Genomic DNA, 17,103 nt, shown 5'->3' with positions numbered 1-17,103 from the left:
CATCTGATGAAAATTCCTGTATTTTTTCACATCGCAATATATATATCGCAGGGTTAAAAAAAATCGCAATGTAAGTTTTTTCCAATATCGTGCAGCCCTAGTTGGGGGTAGCTAATTACAATGTAATGGATTACTGTCATTTTGTTACTTTCTGAGTCAATAAGTGTAGTAATGCTTACAATTCAAGTCAAGTAACTGGATATTTTGCCAAAAGCACTGACCTATTCACAATTATTTGTTTAATGCTAACCTAAGACAAAAAATTTGTGTTTGACCAATGTGTTGTGTTGTAACTGTGTAGTGCCAGCATGACCTGCAAATTTCGTGTTCCCCCATGTTGCGGGCATCGACTGCAAAATCTGCAGTTCATGGAATTCAGCTCTCCGAGAAACTTTTACCAGTCAAATTTGCGCACCCAAATCCGCCGAAATAGAAGTCCAGCGTATCTGCTCTGGCAGCAGTTAGTTAAGACATTATCTAAAGTGAGAAACCAGCTCAGCTCTGCCACGCAGCGGACACATAACTGGTGGAATGACGGAGTTTGTTTCGACATTGTTTGCTGAAAGTGAAACCTTTTCCTTCTGTGCTCGGAACAACTTTCGGACCCTCCCCCTCCACTCATTAGCCACTTACAGTGCCATTCCCTGCCCATCTAACACACACATTGGCCTGTCACCTGTTATTCCAGATTGCAGATTCTTTGATTCGCTTTGGTTCCCTTCCCCTACCAGTCGAAAATGCCACCACTTGGTCGTAGTCTGGAGCCCTGAGGCGCAAATAGTTTTACTGCATCGCACACTGTCTGATGTCATATCATCGATACCGCTCAGGTCCTACTCGCACATATCATTTATAAAATACATGCACGTGATTTTTAGGAGATAGGCCTGCACTTACCACAAATGGAAAAAAACTCATAGTTGGATAGTGGTTCTAAAATCTAATACCTCGTCAGATGATGTTTATTTCTTTTTAATGGCCTTCATTTTTGCTAATTTCATTCACTACCTTTTAATACCTTTTACAACCCCACGGACACCCTGTATTTTCATTTCTTCTTGGAGACAAATGTTGTACTTTTTACTCAACTACATTTTTGTTGCCATTTAATTGTCAAATCATTATAAATATTTTCTCATTAGAGCCAAAGTACATCATTTTTAAAATGAATTTCAGAATCTGATTTTCAGCATTTTTCTTATTGTTATTCATTTTTTTTTACAATTGGTTTGCCAATAAAAGATATTCATTTAAATAAGTGTTACTTTGGTTTTGAAGCAGCATGTGATCTGCAAAGTAACTTAAGTTATAAAATAAAGGTAGTGGAAAAAAGTACAATATTTCCCCCCAATTCTTATCTATATGTCAAGAGGAAGATGAAACAGTGTCACTAACTACCTTCATGATTGTTTTAGATGTTTGGCGTTTGGTGTTTTGGACACTAATAAAATAAACTATACTGTTGACTACAGAGATCTTGATCACTAAAATCACAACAGTGTGATAATGAAGTTGAGCATCTTCAGTGTTTCTTTGCTGTTGATCAAGGCTGTTAACAAGGAACATTATTCATGTGTATCTTACCTGTGTGTGTGGGATGTGCTGGCGGAAGTTCATGCTGTTCTTCTGTTTGATCTGCTGCTGCTGACGGAGCAGCGTCAGCAGCGCTGCCTTGTTCTGGCTCTGGGTGTTGGGGGGCCGCGGCGGTCCGGGCCCTGCCTCAAAGTGTGACAGAGGTTTGGTGTTGTTGTAGCTCAGCATGGCATCCGAGACCTGAGCCCCAGGGGCTGGTGCGTGGCTGAGGGGAGGCCCTGAAGTTGGGTGCCCCAACATGTTGGGGTGTCCGGTGGGCCCCTGCATGTAGCTGCTGGCCCCCGCCTTGGGAGACACTTTGTTGGGCTGACTAGGCATCAGCAGCTGTTTCTGCCCGCTGGGGTTGAAGTCCTGGGAGTACAAAGAGGGGCTTGTGGGCTTGTCCATACCAAACGCACCCCCTAGTGGGCTCTGAGACGTGTTTGCCATTTGGGGCCAAGGCGGGGGGTGGGCATGGGGCCCCTGGTTGTGGAACTTGGATCCTGGCTGTGGCTGTTTGTGCTGCATCTGGCCGTGGAGGTGCTGGGCCCTTTGCTGCTGGGCAGCCAGCTGCTGCAGCTGCTGGGCGGGGGACAGGTCTTTAGGCACCTGGGGACCTGGAGGGAGGAGATGGTTGGGAGGAGGCTGAAGCTGTCTAGGGGGAGGAGCTGGCTGAGATGGGGGCAGAGCTGGGGATGAGGCAGAGGAGGAGGCAACAGGGGAGCTGGTGGGGTGAGGAGGAGGCCCGGAGGAGGTGGACCTGACATGGGGGGAGCCGGTGCGAGAGTCCTGCTCAAAGGCCACCGATGCCGGGGAGAACTCCGACTTCACGTTGACCAGATCAGGAGGAAGCAGACCCTGAGACGACTGGCCTCCTACACCTCCTGCTGCTCCGCCTGCACCTCCTCCCACTGCCCCAGCTCCACCTGTAGTCGATGCCAGCTCCAGAGGGTCTTTACGGTCCTCAAAGCCGTCGTTGAGAATGTCCTGGATGTCCTCGTACGCCACAGAGCAGTTCAGTTCCTCCATCAGCTCCGTCCACTCCTGCTCATTCAGATTCAGGTCAGGGAACAGGCTGTTGTTGCCTCCTCCCGATGGAGGCATGATGGGCAGGATGTCATCGGGCTCCTGCTTCATCTCCTTCCGATGGAAGTCAGAGACCGACTCCCTGCCACTGTCCGTCGACTCTCCCGCCTGCCCGTGAGTGCCGTTAGAGTTGAGTGCGTCGCTGATGCCCAGCTTGGAGTCGAGTGGGGAGCCGTTTGAGGTGCCGTTGTCCAGACAGGCCTTCTTGTTGGGGGGGAAACTGTCGCTGAAACTGGTTGCCTGATCTCTGCCCAGCGGAGAACCAGCGCTCTCCAACTTCCTCTTCACTGTCTCCTGCAGCTGAAGAACAAACAAAACAGCATCACAAATGGATTCAAACCCCAACTCTGCTGAAGTGTCTTTGAGCACCAAATAAATCCAGTAAAAGATTTCATACAATGAGAAGATGTAAACTTGTTGAGACATATCTAAGCACTTGAAGATGGCAAATTTTCAAAAATAATAAGTCAACAACTAAATTATATTTAGTTAAATATTTATAGATTCTCCTTGACATATTTTTGTTGCAAGTTTTTCAAATATTTTTTCTGCTAAATTGAATAAAAAATATATCATTATCTATTGGTGTCTGTTATGACCCTAGTTATTTCCTCAAACTATTCAAGAGCTGCAAGTAACAAGTATCTTCATTATCAATGAAATCTAACTACACCATTTGCTCCACACTATGGTGTCACCTTCACGTCTTATTTTGTCAGATAACCCAAGATGTTTCATTTATAACGATATGAAACAAAGAAAAACAGCAAATCAATATATTATTTCATAGTTCATATCAATTCAAACTACTAGCCATTTGTCATTCCAGCTTAAATAATACCAATAATTAACTGAAAATCCAAAAAGCTACACCTTAATCTGCTTCTTTTAGTTCTAAACAGTTTTAGAAAAAATTCCAGTTGTAGTTCACAATGTCTGAATTTAGATACCTACATCATGAAATAAGGTCATAAGAGAATATTGAGTAACACAGCTGTTGAATTATGACAGAATCTCTATTTCAGTATGTGTAGGGGCAGTTTTCAGGCTGTAGGGGGCACTGCAGCTGAACAGACAGACTAATATGAGTTGGAGTAGAAACCTCCCCGGCGTCTGTGCAGCAGCCTTTAATAGAATCAGCTGCAGGCTGTCCGGTCGGCTTACATAATGCAGATAACAAAGAGCTTCCTCATTGCAGGCAGCTCGACCCACTAACATCTGACAGGAACATTCACAACTTACTCCACATCAGCTGATCCTCACATGGTTTCACTATCACTTTTCTCCACACATGCAGTCTCAACCCAAGAAGACTCACCAGGTGGATTCAGGTGATGCTCTCTCTGATGCTTACATTAAGTTTTACCTTTTCGGTCAGTTCACAGCTACACTAATCTGCGTCTGAATGACCACAGTGATCAGCTGTCACTTCCTGCTCTATATGAAACAAACCTGTCCATCACTGGGACAAACAGACTCCATGTTTTTTACACAAAGACAGAAATAAGTTGATGTAGAACATTTGCTGAATTTACAATAAGGTCCAAATAATGAAGAATTAGTCAGAGACAGAGTTTCACAGAGTTTATAAAGTGTCTCCTTACTCAACAACTCACTAAACTGACGCATTTCATGACACCAACATGATCACAAAGCCAAAGCCAACAAGCAAACATTTAGCTGATAAAATGTTTTTCACGATCTTAGTTTAGCATGCTAACATTAGCTAATTAGCTGTAAACAAAGTTCAGCTGCGGCAGATGTGAAGTTCTTTAGTTCTGCAGGTAATCTGTCATAAACTACAGTACTGAACACATTAAAGTGTTGACCTGATTATGGCGCTAGATAATAAGTATAATTCATAGGAGAAAGAATTCATCCTGAGGGGAAACATGAATATCTCAACCACATTTCATCACAATCTATCACAGAGTTGTTGACATATTAAGTCTAGAGCAAAGACGTTAGTGATAAAAGGTTTTAACAACTGAAACTAATCAAACATCCATATCCAACCAGCTGATTCTAAACTTATTTCATCCATGAAATTAAATAAATAAAGTTTGACTAAAAATAACTGATGGATTAAAACCTTAACAGGCTGTTACTGTTAAAGAGAATGTGTCCTGATTATTACGAGTTAATTAGAATTCAGCCTAAAAGGCTGATCAGAGCATCCTTACAACTCCAAGAAAGACATCAGAGGTGAAACAGAGGATAAAAGTTTGTCCAGGTCTCAGCCACATGAGCAGAGTGGCGTCACAGTGTAGAGAATGGTGACATCTTCTACAAAACATGCGGAGAATTTCCTGATCAGCCTCGCTAGTGCCAAAACAGCAGAATCAAAACATTTGGACAGAAAGTTGGCCAGTAGCGCCTCGATTCTGGCTAGTAACTCTGGAAGCAGCTAGAAATTGTTTGGATTAAAAACTACAGGAAACTAACTGTACGCAGACAGAACCAGACCTGTACAGGGCCAAACTGGAGCTTAAGCCACATTACATAGACAGAAAGAAGAGGATCAGACCCCTGTTCAATCAATCTAAAATAATCAAAAGATTTTTTTAAATTGTGATATAGATATTTTGAGCAACAGAAATGTTTTTCTTTCTTCCTTTTATATACTTTACAGTTTTACATTCATATTGACTACATTAGATCGGTTTTCTAAAGGGGGGGGGACATGAAAACATTGTGGTCCTGTTATTGACATGTTTTTACTGCCATGATAATTCTTCTTTTTATGAAATTTCTGTTTGATTCCAGACTCAGTGGCAACGTTATCCACTTGGTAGTGATCCTAAAGTGCCTCTGGGTGGGTTTGTTTTCTATTTTTTTCCCTTAGAAAACAATAAAATGAGGTTGAATACGGTGCAGGTAAAATATTTAACAGATTCATGGGACAATGGCTACAGAAACAAATGTTAAGTCTGATCTAACAATTATGTAATCAGAGTTGCAGTGCTTTCCACAAGCGCCGGCTGCCGGCCATATAGCCGACTACACAGTTAACTCCAGCCGGCTACTTTAATGACTATTATTTTTCGATTTTAATAAAGTTAAATGTTTTTCTAACAGACTGACAATAATGTCAAACTGAACCGCACTCATTAAAATTGTGATTCGCTGTGCTTGTACTGATAATAATCACAAATTAGTCCGATCATCGCCGACTTCATTGATCACAAGGGAGAGAAACTCATCCGCGGCCCCGACACGCGGTGTGTGTGCGCGCGCACTCAGCGGAGTCAGTGTGTCGGCCGTCGTAGGCGAGAAGCAGGGCTCACCATAATACGTTTATTTTGTCACCGGTAATCCACTCTTCTCTTCCAGCGTCCATTTAGCAATACCTGGCATCAAAAAACACTGTCGGTTTTACAAATGAAACCAAACGGACTCTAAGAGTGTATTTTCATTAGTTGCTAAGGGAGAAACGTTCACTGAGTGTTTAATTGTGTAGCCACCACTGCAGACTGTGAAGGTGTCATGCACCGACAATAAGATATTTACAAGCCCAGAACGCCTCATGATGTAATATTATGTGAGCTTGTATAGCCTATTATTCATTATTTTCAGTGCGCAAATCACAGTTTTTATTGGTGCATTAGCGTCTGGCATACTTAGTTACACTAATGAATAAAAGAAGATGCGATATTTTGTAATAATAATAATAATATAATATATAGAGTAGATATTGATGCTGATAATAATAATAATAATAATAATAATAATAATAATAATAATAATAATAATAATAGAGCAAATGTCTGAGAAATTAATATAGGCTGCCTGTTCTGCAGGCACACTTAGGCTAATAATAATAATAATAATAATGTAATAATAATATTAATAATGTAACATTAGACCAGTGTATAAGATCGTACTACATAAACATATTTTGGTAGATTCAATTGTAAATTTTATATTGATTAATGTTGTTAATCCCCTATGATATCTGGGATCTGACACTTTAAACATTAGCACTTTCTAACTCTTCGTTAAATAAGGTTATCGCAATTTAATGTTGCATGTGCTGTGATTTAAATAAAGAAAAAATTAATCTGAATTTATATTCCTGTTCACAATCATTAATATATTGTCTTAGGAAATTAAATTAAAATGTTTTACTGAGTGCACCTGAGTGAAAAAGTGATGCCCACCAGAAGTTAGTGTGGAGCCCTGATAAATCTACAATGATTATGATCATCCATTATTTATGTTATTTATGTAAAATGTGAATAAATTGTTTGTCTGATATTAAAGTAAATGTCTTTGTTTTTAGACTGATGGACAAATCAAAACAATGAACTCTGGGAACATGACATGGGCGTTTTTCACTTTTTGCTGACTGATTATAGATTGAACATTGAACACAAAGAGGAAATAAATCAGATATGCAAAGTTTTCTAAAAAAAAAATGTTTCATATTGACTGTCATGCAGATAAGATGAGTGGAAACAAAAAGCGTGGGTGGGGGGAGTTGGGGTAAAGAGAAACTGATGAACACACAGGGAGAGAGAGATCAGTGAGTCTGCCTGAGGAAAAGGAAACTCTGGTGACTCATTGAACTTATTAAACTTGAAATACAGGTCTGACTCCGCCTCCTCATTACCACGAACACAGAGCTGGGTGGGGCTGGTCCTGCAGTAGCTACACAGTCACTGAACAGAGCACACAAGGGGCATTCTGGGTATTTTGGTCTTCAACCAGCTTCATCGGTCAGGTAACTCAAGAGAGCTGATACCACTAGACACCGCATTATCGCCGCAGTGAAGCAGCTCTGCCTGAAAGACGAACCGCTGTGTAATTTACATAGAAAGCCGGCGCTGCGGATCTTAAAGAGTAACGGTACACATCATGATGATGACGTCTGTGTTTTTTTTTCCCAAGGTGTTTCCCCGGTGTCCTCCTGTCAATCTGATCATGAACCTGCTGACAGTTTATAATCATATGAATGCTGTTATAATGTGTTGTTGTTGAGATCCTGTCCCACCAAACATCCTGGAAAGTGACAAAGTTAAGTTTCAAATCAAGTTCAAGTTTCAAATCACATAATTAAATCATCACCATCATTAAACTGGATGCTGTCTGACTCTGTCACTCACAGGAAGGGAGGCTGTTTTCTGGGGGAAGTTCACTGAAGTCTCAGTCTGGAAGGCCAACCGTCACAGTGATTTTGTTTTAACACAAACTCTTGATGAGTTAAAGCTTTTTGCAGGTGACAGACTCTAGGACAGGTGGGAGAACAGACACTTCTCCAGGTCTAACTGCAGTGTTTCCCCTAGGATGGAGTTGTAGCAGTGGAGGCGAGTGTTCGCCTGCATGCAAAAGCAAAGCGCACCCTGCCGGGAGGTTTCTCTGTGTCTGCTGGCACGAGAGGGGCTCTTTAGGCTTAAGTACATAACAGTGCATTTGTGCAAAGTAATGAGCAGGGGAAATGTCTGTCTATCTTACATATGAGGAGTCTCAAGCTTTAGGAAAATACACTTCTTATTGAACACAATAAAAGTATAATCTTTAAAATAATTGTTAACAATAATTTCACAAAAACAGCCAACCATATACAGTAAAATCACATAACACAAATACTAGAACAATCAAAAATCTCTGTGCCTCTGAAGTAATCTGTCAGTAACTTGAGCTTGACAGCTTTCACGCGTCACAGTGGCCCTCGCCCATAGTAATGCTGCGTTCGAGTCAGTAGGAATTTTCCAACCTACTACTAGAAAAAGTACACTGGAACGCCACTCAAAGTCGGAGTCCTTACTTGTGAACCACCTATCTGGTGCTTGTTAAAATCGTTGTGCTGACATTATCAAGTAAAGTTTCTTGTTGCACCTTATCCAAACCTGGCGGTAACGTTACCTCCGTTGTGGTGTATGATGAGATATGGCGCTGCGCAGCACGGCACGGCACGTACTAGCGGAGTTTAGTGCGGCGCATCACCTGCATGAACTAGTAATGGTATATCTGGATGAATGTAGCCAAAGTGACCGCTTGCAAAGTTTCTGTAAGAAATAGCGTAACAGGCTTCATAGTCTCTATAGGTGGCCCACTGTGGTTCGTGATTTATTTTCATCAATCGTTTCAAACAGGTGTGTGATTGACCTGGATATGAAGTGTCCATAGCGCAAAATGATATAACATTAGTTTCTAAAGAGACAACACTAAGTCCACTCTTTATCTCCTCTTTCTCCTCGTTATAAAAAAAATTAAAAATCAGCAGCGGCGGTCATGTTTCAGCGGTGCCGGTCCGCCGCTGCTAGGTGCATATATAGGGCCCTATAAAATCTGTTTTATTTTTTCCCAAATTCCGTATTATTTTTTTCCCAAATTCTGTTTTTTCCGTTTTAATTTTTGGGAATTCTGTTTTTTCCGTTTTAATTTTTGGGAATCCCGATTTTTTACTCTTATTATACTACCAAAACAGTGTGTTTTTAATGTAAATGACTAAAATGTACACAAATTAAATAGAAATTACCTTAAATTAATTGAGGTGACAAACATATTTCCTCAGTAAAGTGCATCAAAAACATTTTGACTTCATCATGTCTTCATACAGTAGTATATTTTGTGTTTTTATGGGTTTCAATGAATAAAAACATGGTCAGTTCTCAGGCAGATCCAGTACATGTTTGCATACCAAAATTGTTCTGAAAATTTAAGTTGTAAATATAAAAAAAATTTGCAAAGATGACCAACTAAATGAGAAATTATACTCGTGACTTTATGTCAATAACATACTAACCAGCTAGCAGTGAAAACACCAACCCTCCCCCTGTCCTCTGAGCTCCCAGCCCAGGTAGAGTCAGCTAAGAGGGCTGTGGCTAACAGGGCTAACTAGCTAACAGCAGCTACTGTTAGCAGCAGTTAACAGTCACTCTGGTATCATATGCCGATAATATGAATCGGACAGGTGGCTAACTCTCATGCATTACACCTTTAATTATGATTTCTCAGGTCTGCTTCTTTGCAAAACAACAGTTCACCTGACACATACAAGCCGTTCGGGAACTGCTCGGCTCTGTACTGAGGGGTTAATGTCAAGTTTCTCAGTTATTTCGCCAACGTAGACGGAGCCGTGGGCAGCCGCTTCTCCATGCTTACATTGTTTTGACGGGGGAGCTCAGTCTGTGGGGAGGGGGGCGGCGACTTGTTGTGCCACCCAGATTTGCATCCCTCCGTGCAATTTTCCCTAGACATACATTCCACTTCCACGCGAAAACAGCATGTCAGCGAAATTATGTCAAATTCCGCGATATTCCTGCGTAAAAATGTAGATTCAGTTTTAATCGGTAAACTGTGGTATATTTTTCCTCATATAAGTTGCCAAAGACAGTTACAGTTACTCAGTGTTTCCCACAGTATTTTATGAGAGCATGGCGTGGGGGGGGTGGGTGTTCTCTAACACTGGATTTATTTATGCCAACGGCTTTACATGAAATCGGATTTTTTTGTGAATATACAATAACAAACTACATGTTTCTGATACTCTTCAACTCACCGTAACAGTAAGTCATAGGTGACCTTTTTGTTATTTTGTAACCAATACATGGCTGCTTCGGAGCACCACACAGACCCACCATCTATGGCGGGCTGCCACACTGAGTTACTGCATTACTTTTGTTTGGTCCTGTAACGTTGCTTTGTGGGACATTTCTCTGTATTTAGTTGAGTGAGGGATCCCCACTCTCAAAGGGCAGTGTGAATAGGGCTATTGTTACTTCTGTAACTGTCACTGAGATGGTCAGTAAATGATAATTGTGTTCCCCCACAGAAAGTTCACATGCCAGGGGTCAAAGGTCAGAGTGGAGACCATTTCAACAGGTTGAAATGACATTAGTCTAATATGAAGGAACCATTTTGAGTATTAACCCAGTAATATCTTAATAACCAGCTGGCGTCCTAAAATAAACAGCAATACAACAGCTAACCATAGAAAAGAAGGAAAACAGTATGGGACAAAACAAATGTGCTGACAACAACAGAGGATGTTTTCAATTGCTGTTACGACAGTTATCTATCTCCTAACAGCGATGTGTCACCGCTAGTTACAATCACTGGCTCACTACTCAGCACAACACCTGAGAAAATTATGTATATAATTATTATTAATGTGCTAAAATTTAAAGGACGCAGTAGTCTATCAATGGGGGATGCACAGTACTTTTCCCTGACAATGTTGCAGTGTAAACAACAAAGCCACGTCGAAGTCAGCAGGAGGAGAGCTGCTGAACACCAGCCAAGTTGAGTCTGCACATTCAGAAGACTGTTATGGCTGTTAAGGCTAAAACAACCAAGTCTGCATATTTGACATTACAAACAGTCAAATAAATAAAGTATTCTTAATATCTTCAGAGTGACTCACACTGGAACTGCCGGTCCCCGCTTTGCCACAGAAATCCTAAATATCTGGTGAGCTTATCAGAGTTTAGCCACATGTTTGCAGCTGGAATATTTTGTTTCTTTCACTGAAATTCATTATTTGATTTATGTCCATTCTTTTATTTTCTTGAAAAACTCAGCAACTTTTAGAAGCAAAGTAAGCTCAGTATCATTCATAGGTGTGATTGGCAAAGGACAAAAAAGCAGGAAAATATACGGCTCCTATACGGCTATGTCTCTCTTTACATTTTTTTTGTCCCGTTGTTGGCTTCACCTAAGAAAGAAATAGTTTGGCCCACATGTCCAAAACACAGTGTTTCCCCTAGGTTTTTTTGTAGCGGTTGTGCTCTGAGTCGGTAACCAGCAACACTAGGGAGGTCCGGGGGCATGCCCCCCCCCGGAAGAAAATGTTTAAAAATAATACTTTAAATGGTGACTACTGGTGAGATTTTTGATATATATGAAAATATAGAGGAAGCACTAAAGTACAATAGAAAGAGCTGTGTCTCATTCATCCAGTTTACTTATACAATCTACTGCTGGTTTGGAGTCACTGGGTCACATGACATGGAAGATATTGAAAAAACTGCAATTATTTTGTATTAATATATTTATGAGAAGTAATTTAATGATGGTCTGTATAGCAATTTCCAGTGATTCAGCTCGAGGCTCTGGGAGGTGAGCCAACCGTCCTCCTGCTGCTGACACTGGGTGAACATCAAGTCACGACTGGACCCGAGTGAGAGTAGCTGCCGAATATCCAACCTGAAACTAACTTCACCCCTGTTCGATGAGTCGCCTGTTGCAGCCTTTGAATAGGATGGTGAGGATTTCAGTCACTCAACTTAAATGGTGACTTGTAGAAATTATACAAATAGCAGTAATCACAATAATGATCAATTTCAAGATAACTTCGAGTGTAGTGCTTTCACTGTGTGCAACTTAAATTCGCCATTCGCCCGCGATATTAAACCTACAAAAATAATGTCTGCAAAATTTTGCGGTGGTGCTGAAAATCCAGCAGCAGAATGCATATTGGGGAAACACTGACACATCAGATAACCCTCCGCAACGATTGCAGGCTCTTTGGTGGAGCTCTGCTTCGAATGAGGTTCCGTTGTGACAAATGAATGGTCTACTTGCGGAGTGACATGAAGACATGAATCTGAATTATGCAACAAGTAGTTCCGACCAAGCAATCTGATTGGTCAACAAGAAATTTAGACAATGCTCAAATCAGCATGACAGCAAGCCTGACTCATTACTCAAAATATTACTCCACCAAGTCTGTGGCAACATTGTAACTGTCAAAGCTGGAGCAAAAAAATTAAAAGTGCAACTTGAAATTCAAACTTTCTGCCATAAAATATGCAGAGGAAAACTCGGGAGAAACAGCCGCTAGACATTTCTCTGTCGACCAGAAGAGAGTAAGAGATTGGCGAAAAAATCAAATAGAATCTCAGCGTCTGTCCGAGGAGGACAGCAACAGGACCAGGCTGCCTGGTGGAGGGAGAAGAATGGGTTATCAGCAAACGGGCACGACACGAGAGAGTGTCTCACAAAATGATCAGGGTGATGGAGAAACAAATGTACACCTCCGTGAGTGACAGCAGATATGAGGAGTTTGCCGCGAGTGCTGGTTGGATAAATCGTTTCCTCCGATGAGAGGAAGGAATTAAACGGCTGTCCCAAATAAACGCCTGGTCCCAAATAAACACCTGGGACCGTATTCACAAAGAATCGTAAGGCTAAAAGTAGCTCCTAACAGGTGAATTTAGGAGCAACTCCTAAAAATAATGGGCGTGTCAGTCATAACTTTAGGACTGCAAATTTTTGAAAATAAGAGTTATTCACAAAACATTTTAAGCCTAAAAGTAGCACTGGGAGACCTTAGAAGTAGTCCAGAGGACTCCTAACTCGCCAAGACCTGGTCACAGCCGAATGTTTTGGAGACGCTAAATGACAGGGAATTATTAAAACGATATTGGATGGACCGTGAAGGGATTGAAGTTGTGGTTGAGTTGGTGAGGGACGCAATAACGTCCCCAACCAACTGAAACAATCCAATAACGCCAGAGTTAAAATGTTTAGCAACACTCCGGTATTTGGCTACGGTGAAAATGCAGCTCTTCACACGGGACTAGTATTACCTGGGGACCTCAAGTGATTTAGAAATTACCCCACCACGTCCTTGTTTCGTGTGGCGCATTCACACAGGATAAGCCAAGTCTGTGTTTTAACTCGAATTTACTGACATTATCCCCCGGGGTCAATCGCACCGGAGCCCTCATTGGAGCAGCACAATGGTTAGATATGGATATTTTTAATATAATAACTGGTGAGCCTGTTGAAAGATGGAAAAATGTTCCTTACCGCATGCTGCCATGCATGTAATCCATTTTATCATCTTTCGAGATTTCGCTCTTTTGATGAGTCTCCTGAATTTGCACCCAAAATGCTGTCAAAACTTTCATTCATAATTCCCAACGCAGCCTCCAAAATTCTCGACCGGGAAAAAGGCAGAAAAAAGGTGTGGAAAACACAAAAAACCTTAAGAAAAACAAAAAACGACCCCAAATCACAGAGATGCCGATTCGCACAGGACTAATGTTATCACATGACCTCTGTGTTTGGTGAAATAATTCAAGGTGGAATTTTTACTTTACAAATTACGGACATGGCAGATTCGCACGTGATTAAGATCACAGACGACCTCCGCAATTATTACAAATTACTGGAGGTCCCCAGGTTATACTAGTCACGTGCAAATAGGGCTTTTGTCAATCGGAAAAAGTTGCATTCCATCAATACACAAATGGTCTTTGACGCATGTTATAATATACTGGACATTGTTGCGAAATGGCCCGGATCAACACACGATTCCCGAATTTTAATGGAGAGTGGTTTGACGCAGCTTTTCGAGCAAATGCCGCTTTTATTGGCAATTTACGTTTTTCATCGCAATCTTCTAATTTGTAATTTTTGTCCAAAGCGTTTTTGTTTGGGGGGGGGGGGGGGGGGGCACTTAATTCCCCTCATAAATACATTTCTTTATCCAATATCTTTTCATAGGCTTTGTCATGGGCTTGTAGGCAACTTCCTTATTTTCACTTCATGCATTGCGTAGCCTAAATGACTTCTCAATGGGCTGCCCTGTCACTCAACAACCAATCACCATTGTCACCGCTTCTAAGTGCGTCCTTATAAAATGACGTCATCCATAGCAACGGAGAGTTACTTCTAGTTTAGAAGTTCAATGTTTTCATAACTAAAAGTAGGTCAATGAAGCCAATAGAATCGAGGTGCAGTCTCCAAATCCATGATAACCACACTAATCCGCCAATCACAAGGAGGCAAATACACTGTGTGCGAAGACTAGGGTCCTACCTACTCCACATTATACGTGTCCTTCTGGAACCGAAACTTATCCTGAACTGTCAGGAATCATTTCAACGTGACAGAGACACATTGGATTAGCTGGTGGAGGCGGTGTAATGCACTCAAACAGAGTTTATAATCACAAAACAGCCAATGTAGCACGTAATTCATGATCATGTGTGTATAAAGTGATGTTTATTTTTGCTCTTCTTCGTCGGCTGTTTCAGTGAGTTTTGGGCGCAGAGTGATGAGACGTATACCGTTGAAATTTGTAGAGTCCCAGCTTTCATATGACATGCTGTATGTAGCATTAGCATGAAGTAGCGTAATCGCTAACGCCGATTTTTTGGACATGCGCCATTAGCGCATTTTTTCTACGTGCTCCTTTAGTAGCTTGGTGTCGGAATTGAGTTTCGATTAGGTGAAAATGATTATCATGAGCGTTTAGCCGAGCTTCTTCCCGTTAAGTGGGTGTGCTGCATTAATATGTTGCTACATGGTTAGCATGCTCTTATAGGGTGTATAATGCAACATGCGCAGCTCGGGTTGAAGATGTTAAAAACATCAAAGCTAAACATCATATCTAGTCAAACCGCATCACGACATCGCTACACATACAGTATGCTATCAGATCCCTGCGCGTATAGTGCGCGTCATAGGAATATAACAAGGAGAGACACGGACGGACGGACAGACAGTCGGACCTGCTTAGGCGGGAGGCAAAAATGCTTGGGCGCCGCGCCTAAACCGTATAATGGCAGGGAAAACCCTGGTAACCCGATGAATCGTTTCAGCCCTACAAAGTGCACATACTTTATTCTGCACCATGAATCTCCAACATTAAACTGTAGCGAAAAAAGGACTTTCGGTGGTCTTAAAGAAATCGCTAATTTTTGTGATCACTGTTTCAGGGGCTGCAAAGAAGTTGAAGACGCCAGAGAACCAGGCAGAAGAGGAGATGGGAAGATTCAAAGAGACTGCTCCGATGCCAATTACAAAAAGGGCCAATCCACTGAACTGGTGGAGGGAGCACGAGTGCGAGTATCCTCTCCTGTCAAAACTGGCAAAGAGGTATTTGTGCATCCCTGGAACAAGCGTCTCCTCAGAGAGTTTTCTCTACTGCAGGGGACATTATCACCGCACAGAGGAGTTCACTCACCCCAGAGCACCTTGATCAGATTCTCTTTCTAAACAAAAACCAAAAAACAAATGAAGTGAGGAACAAGTTTTAGGCCTATCCATGTGTCCAAATGTTTAGGTTTAATATTTATGTTGTTTACAAGAAGACTATTTTCCTATTGTATATTTTGTTTACACATAGTTACATTATTTTCATATGACTTCTTCAGTTCAGTGTTCAAACAGTGACACAAAAAGAGAAACATTATTTATTATTGGCCTATCCATGTGTCCGAATGTTTAGGTTTACTATTTATGTTGTTTACAAGAAGACTATGTGCACTTTATTTTCCTATTGTATATTTTGTTTACATATATACAGTTACATTATTTGCATATGACCTCTTCAGTTCAGTGTTCAAACAGTGACACAAAAGGAGAAACATTATTTATTATTATCATTTTATCATTTAGTATTTTGTGCATTGTCACTCAGGGTACTTTATCCTTTTTCATTTTATTTTCAATATTCATTTCAGTGAATTTCATGGGAATTAATAAAATGGAGAGGCTGTTTTGAATTAAATAGTTTTGACTCAATTTGTCCTCTGATCAATATCATTTGATGTACATATACAGGTACCTGTGTTTTCATCTTTATTTATATCGCGATATTGTGATACGTATCGTATCGTATCGTGACCAAGGTATCGTGATATGTATCGTATCGTGACCAAGGTATCGTGATAAGTATCGTATCGTGAGGTTCTTGCCAATACTCACCCCTACATACGAGTAGGGATGGGTACCGATACCCGGTACCATAATGGCACAGGTGCTGACAGAAACGGTAGTAACCAGACCGAAAAGCAAAGCAGATTTCGTTGCTTCATTTCGGTGCCACTGTACCTTTAGCGCGATTTGCTACTTTCTTTGTCTCTCTTGTTGTCTCTAACTTTGTCATGACATAGTTTTCTCATGCAGTAGTCTTCTTGTTGTTTGATGGCAGTAACTTCCTTCACCCTGGCCAAGAAGGCTCAATTGATCAAAGAAAAGGTGGAGGAAATTCACAGGGCAGTCACAAAATTTGTGGTGAAAGACCTCCATCCATTTTCAACAGTGGAGTCACCATCATTCAGGTGAAAAATTGAGTGAAACCATTGCAATGAAGTAAAAATAGCATATGTTGTGTTGACTGTACATACATGCTATCAAGACAAATTATATGTATTTTTTCAACACAGGGAGATGACCACTGCCCTTAATCCAAGGTACCAACCCCCATCCAGGGATGAGCTTTCCAATACATTTATACCTGCATGGTATTCTGTAGAGAGAAGCTACGTTATTAAGAAGTTGGCACAGGTTAACAAGGTCACTATCACCTGTGACAGATGGACCAGTGTTGCACAGGACCACTTCCTCACGGTCACTGTCCACTACATCTACCAAGGCAAAATGGAGATGAATGTGCTGAGTACTGAAGTGGTATATGACTCACAGACAGGACCAGTTGTGGCCAAAGAAATAGCCAGCGTTGTGGATCAGTTTCATTTAAGGGAG

General features: G+C 41.3%; 1 protein-coding gene across 3 annotated transcripts in view; it reads right to left on the bottom strand.

Annotated features, from left to right (window-relative positions):
- maml1 (mastermind-like transcriptional coactivator 1) overlaps window positions 1-17,103 on the bottom strand; it is a 60,322-nt gene that overhangs the window by 29,271 nt on the left and 13,948 nt on the right. For all 3 annotated transcript variants that reach the window (XM_030396726.1, XM_030396728.1, XM_030396727.1), the window contains one exon: window positions 1,585-2,958. In XM_030396726.1, the coding sequence (XP_030252586.1) occupies window positions 1,585-2,958 (1,374 nt within the window). The remainder of the gene's footprint in view (window positions 1-1,584; window positions 2,959-17,103) is intronic.

This window comes from Sparus aurata, chromosome 18, assembly GCF_900880675.1.
Source record: "Sparus aurata chromosome 18, fSpaAur1.1, whole genome shotgun sequence".
Classification (NCBI taxonomy): domain Eukaryota; kingdom Metazoa; phylum Chordata; class Actinopteri; order Spariformes; family Sparidae; genus Sparus; species Sparus aurata.
Note: the sequence above shows the minus strand (reverse complement) of the source record. Positions and strands in the feature narration are given on the sequence as shown.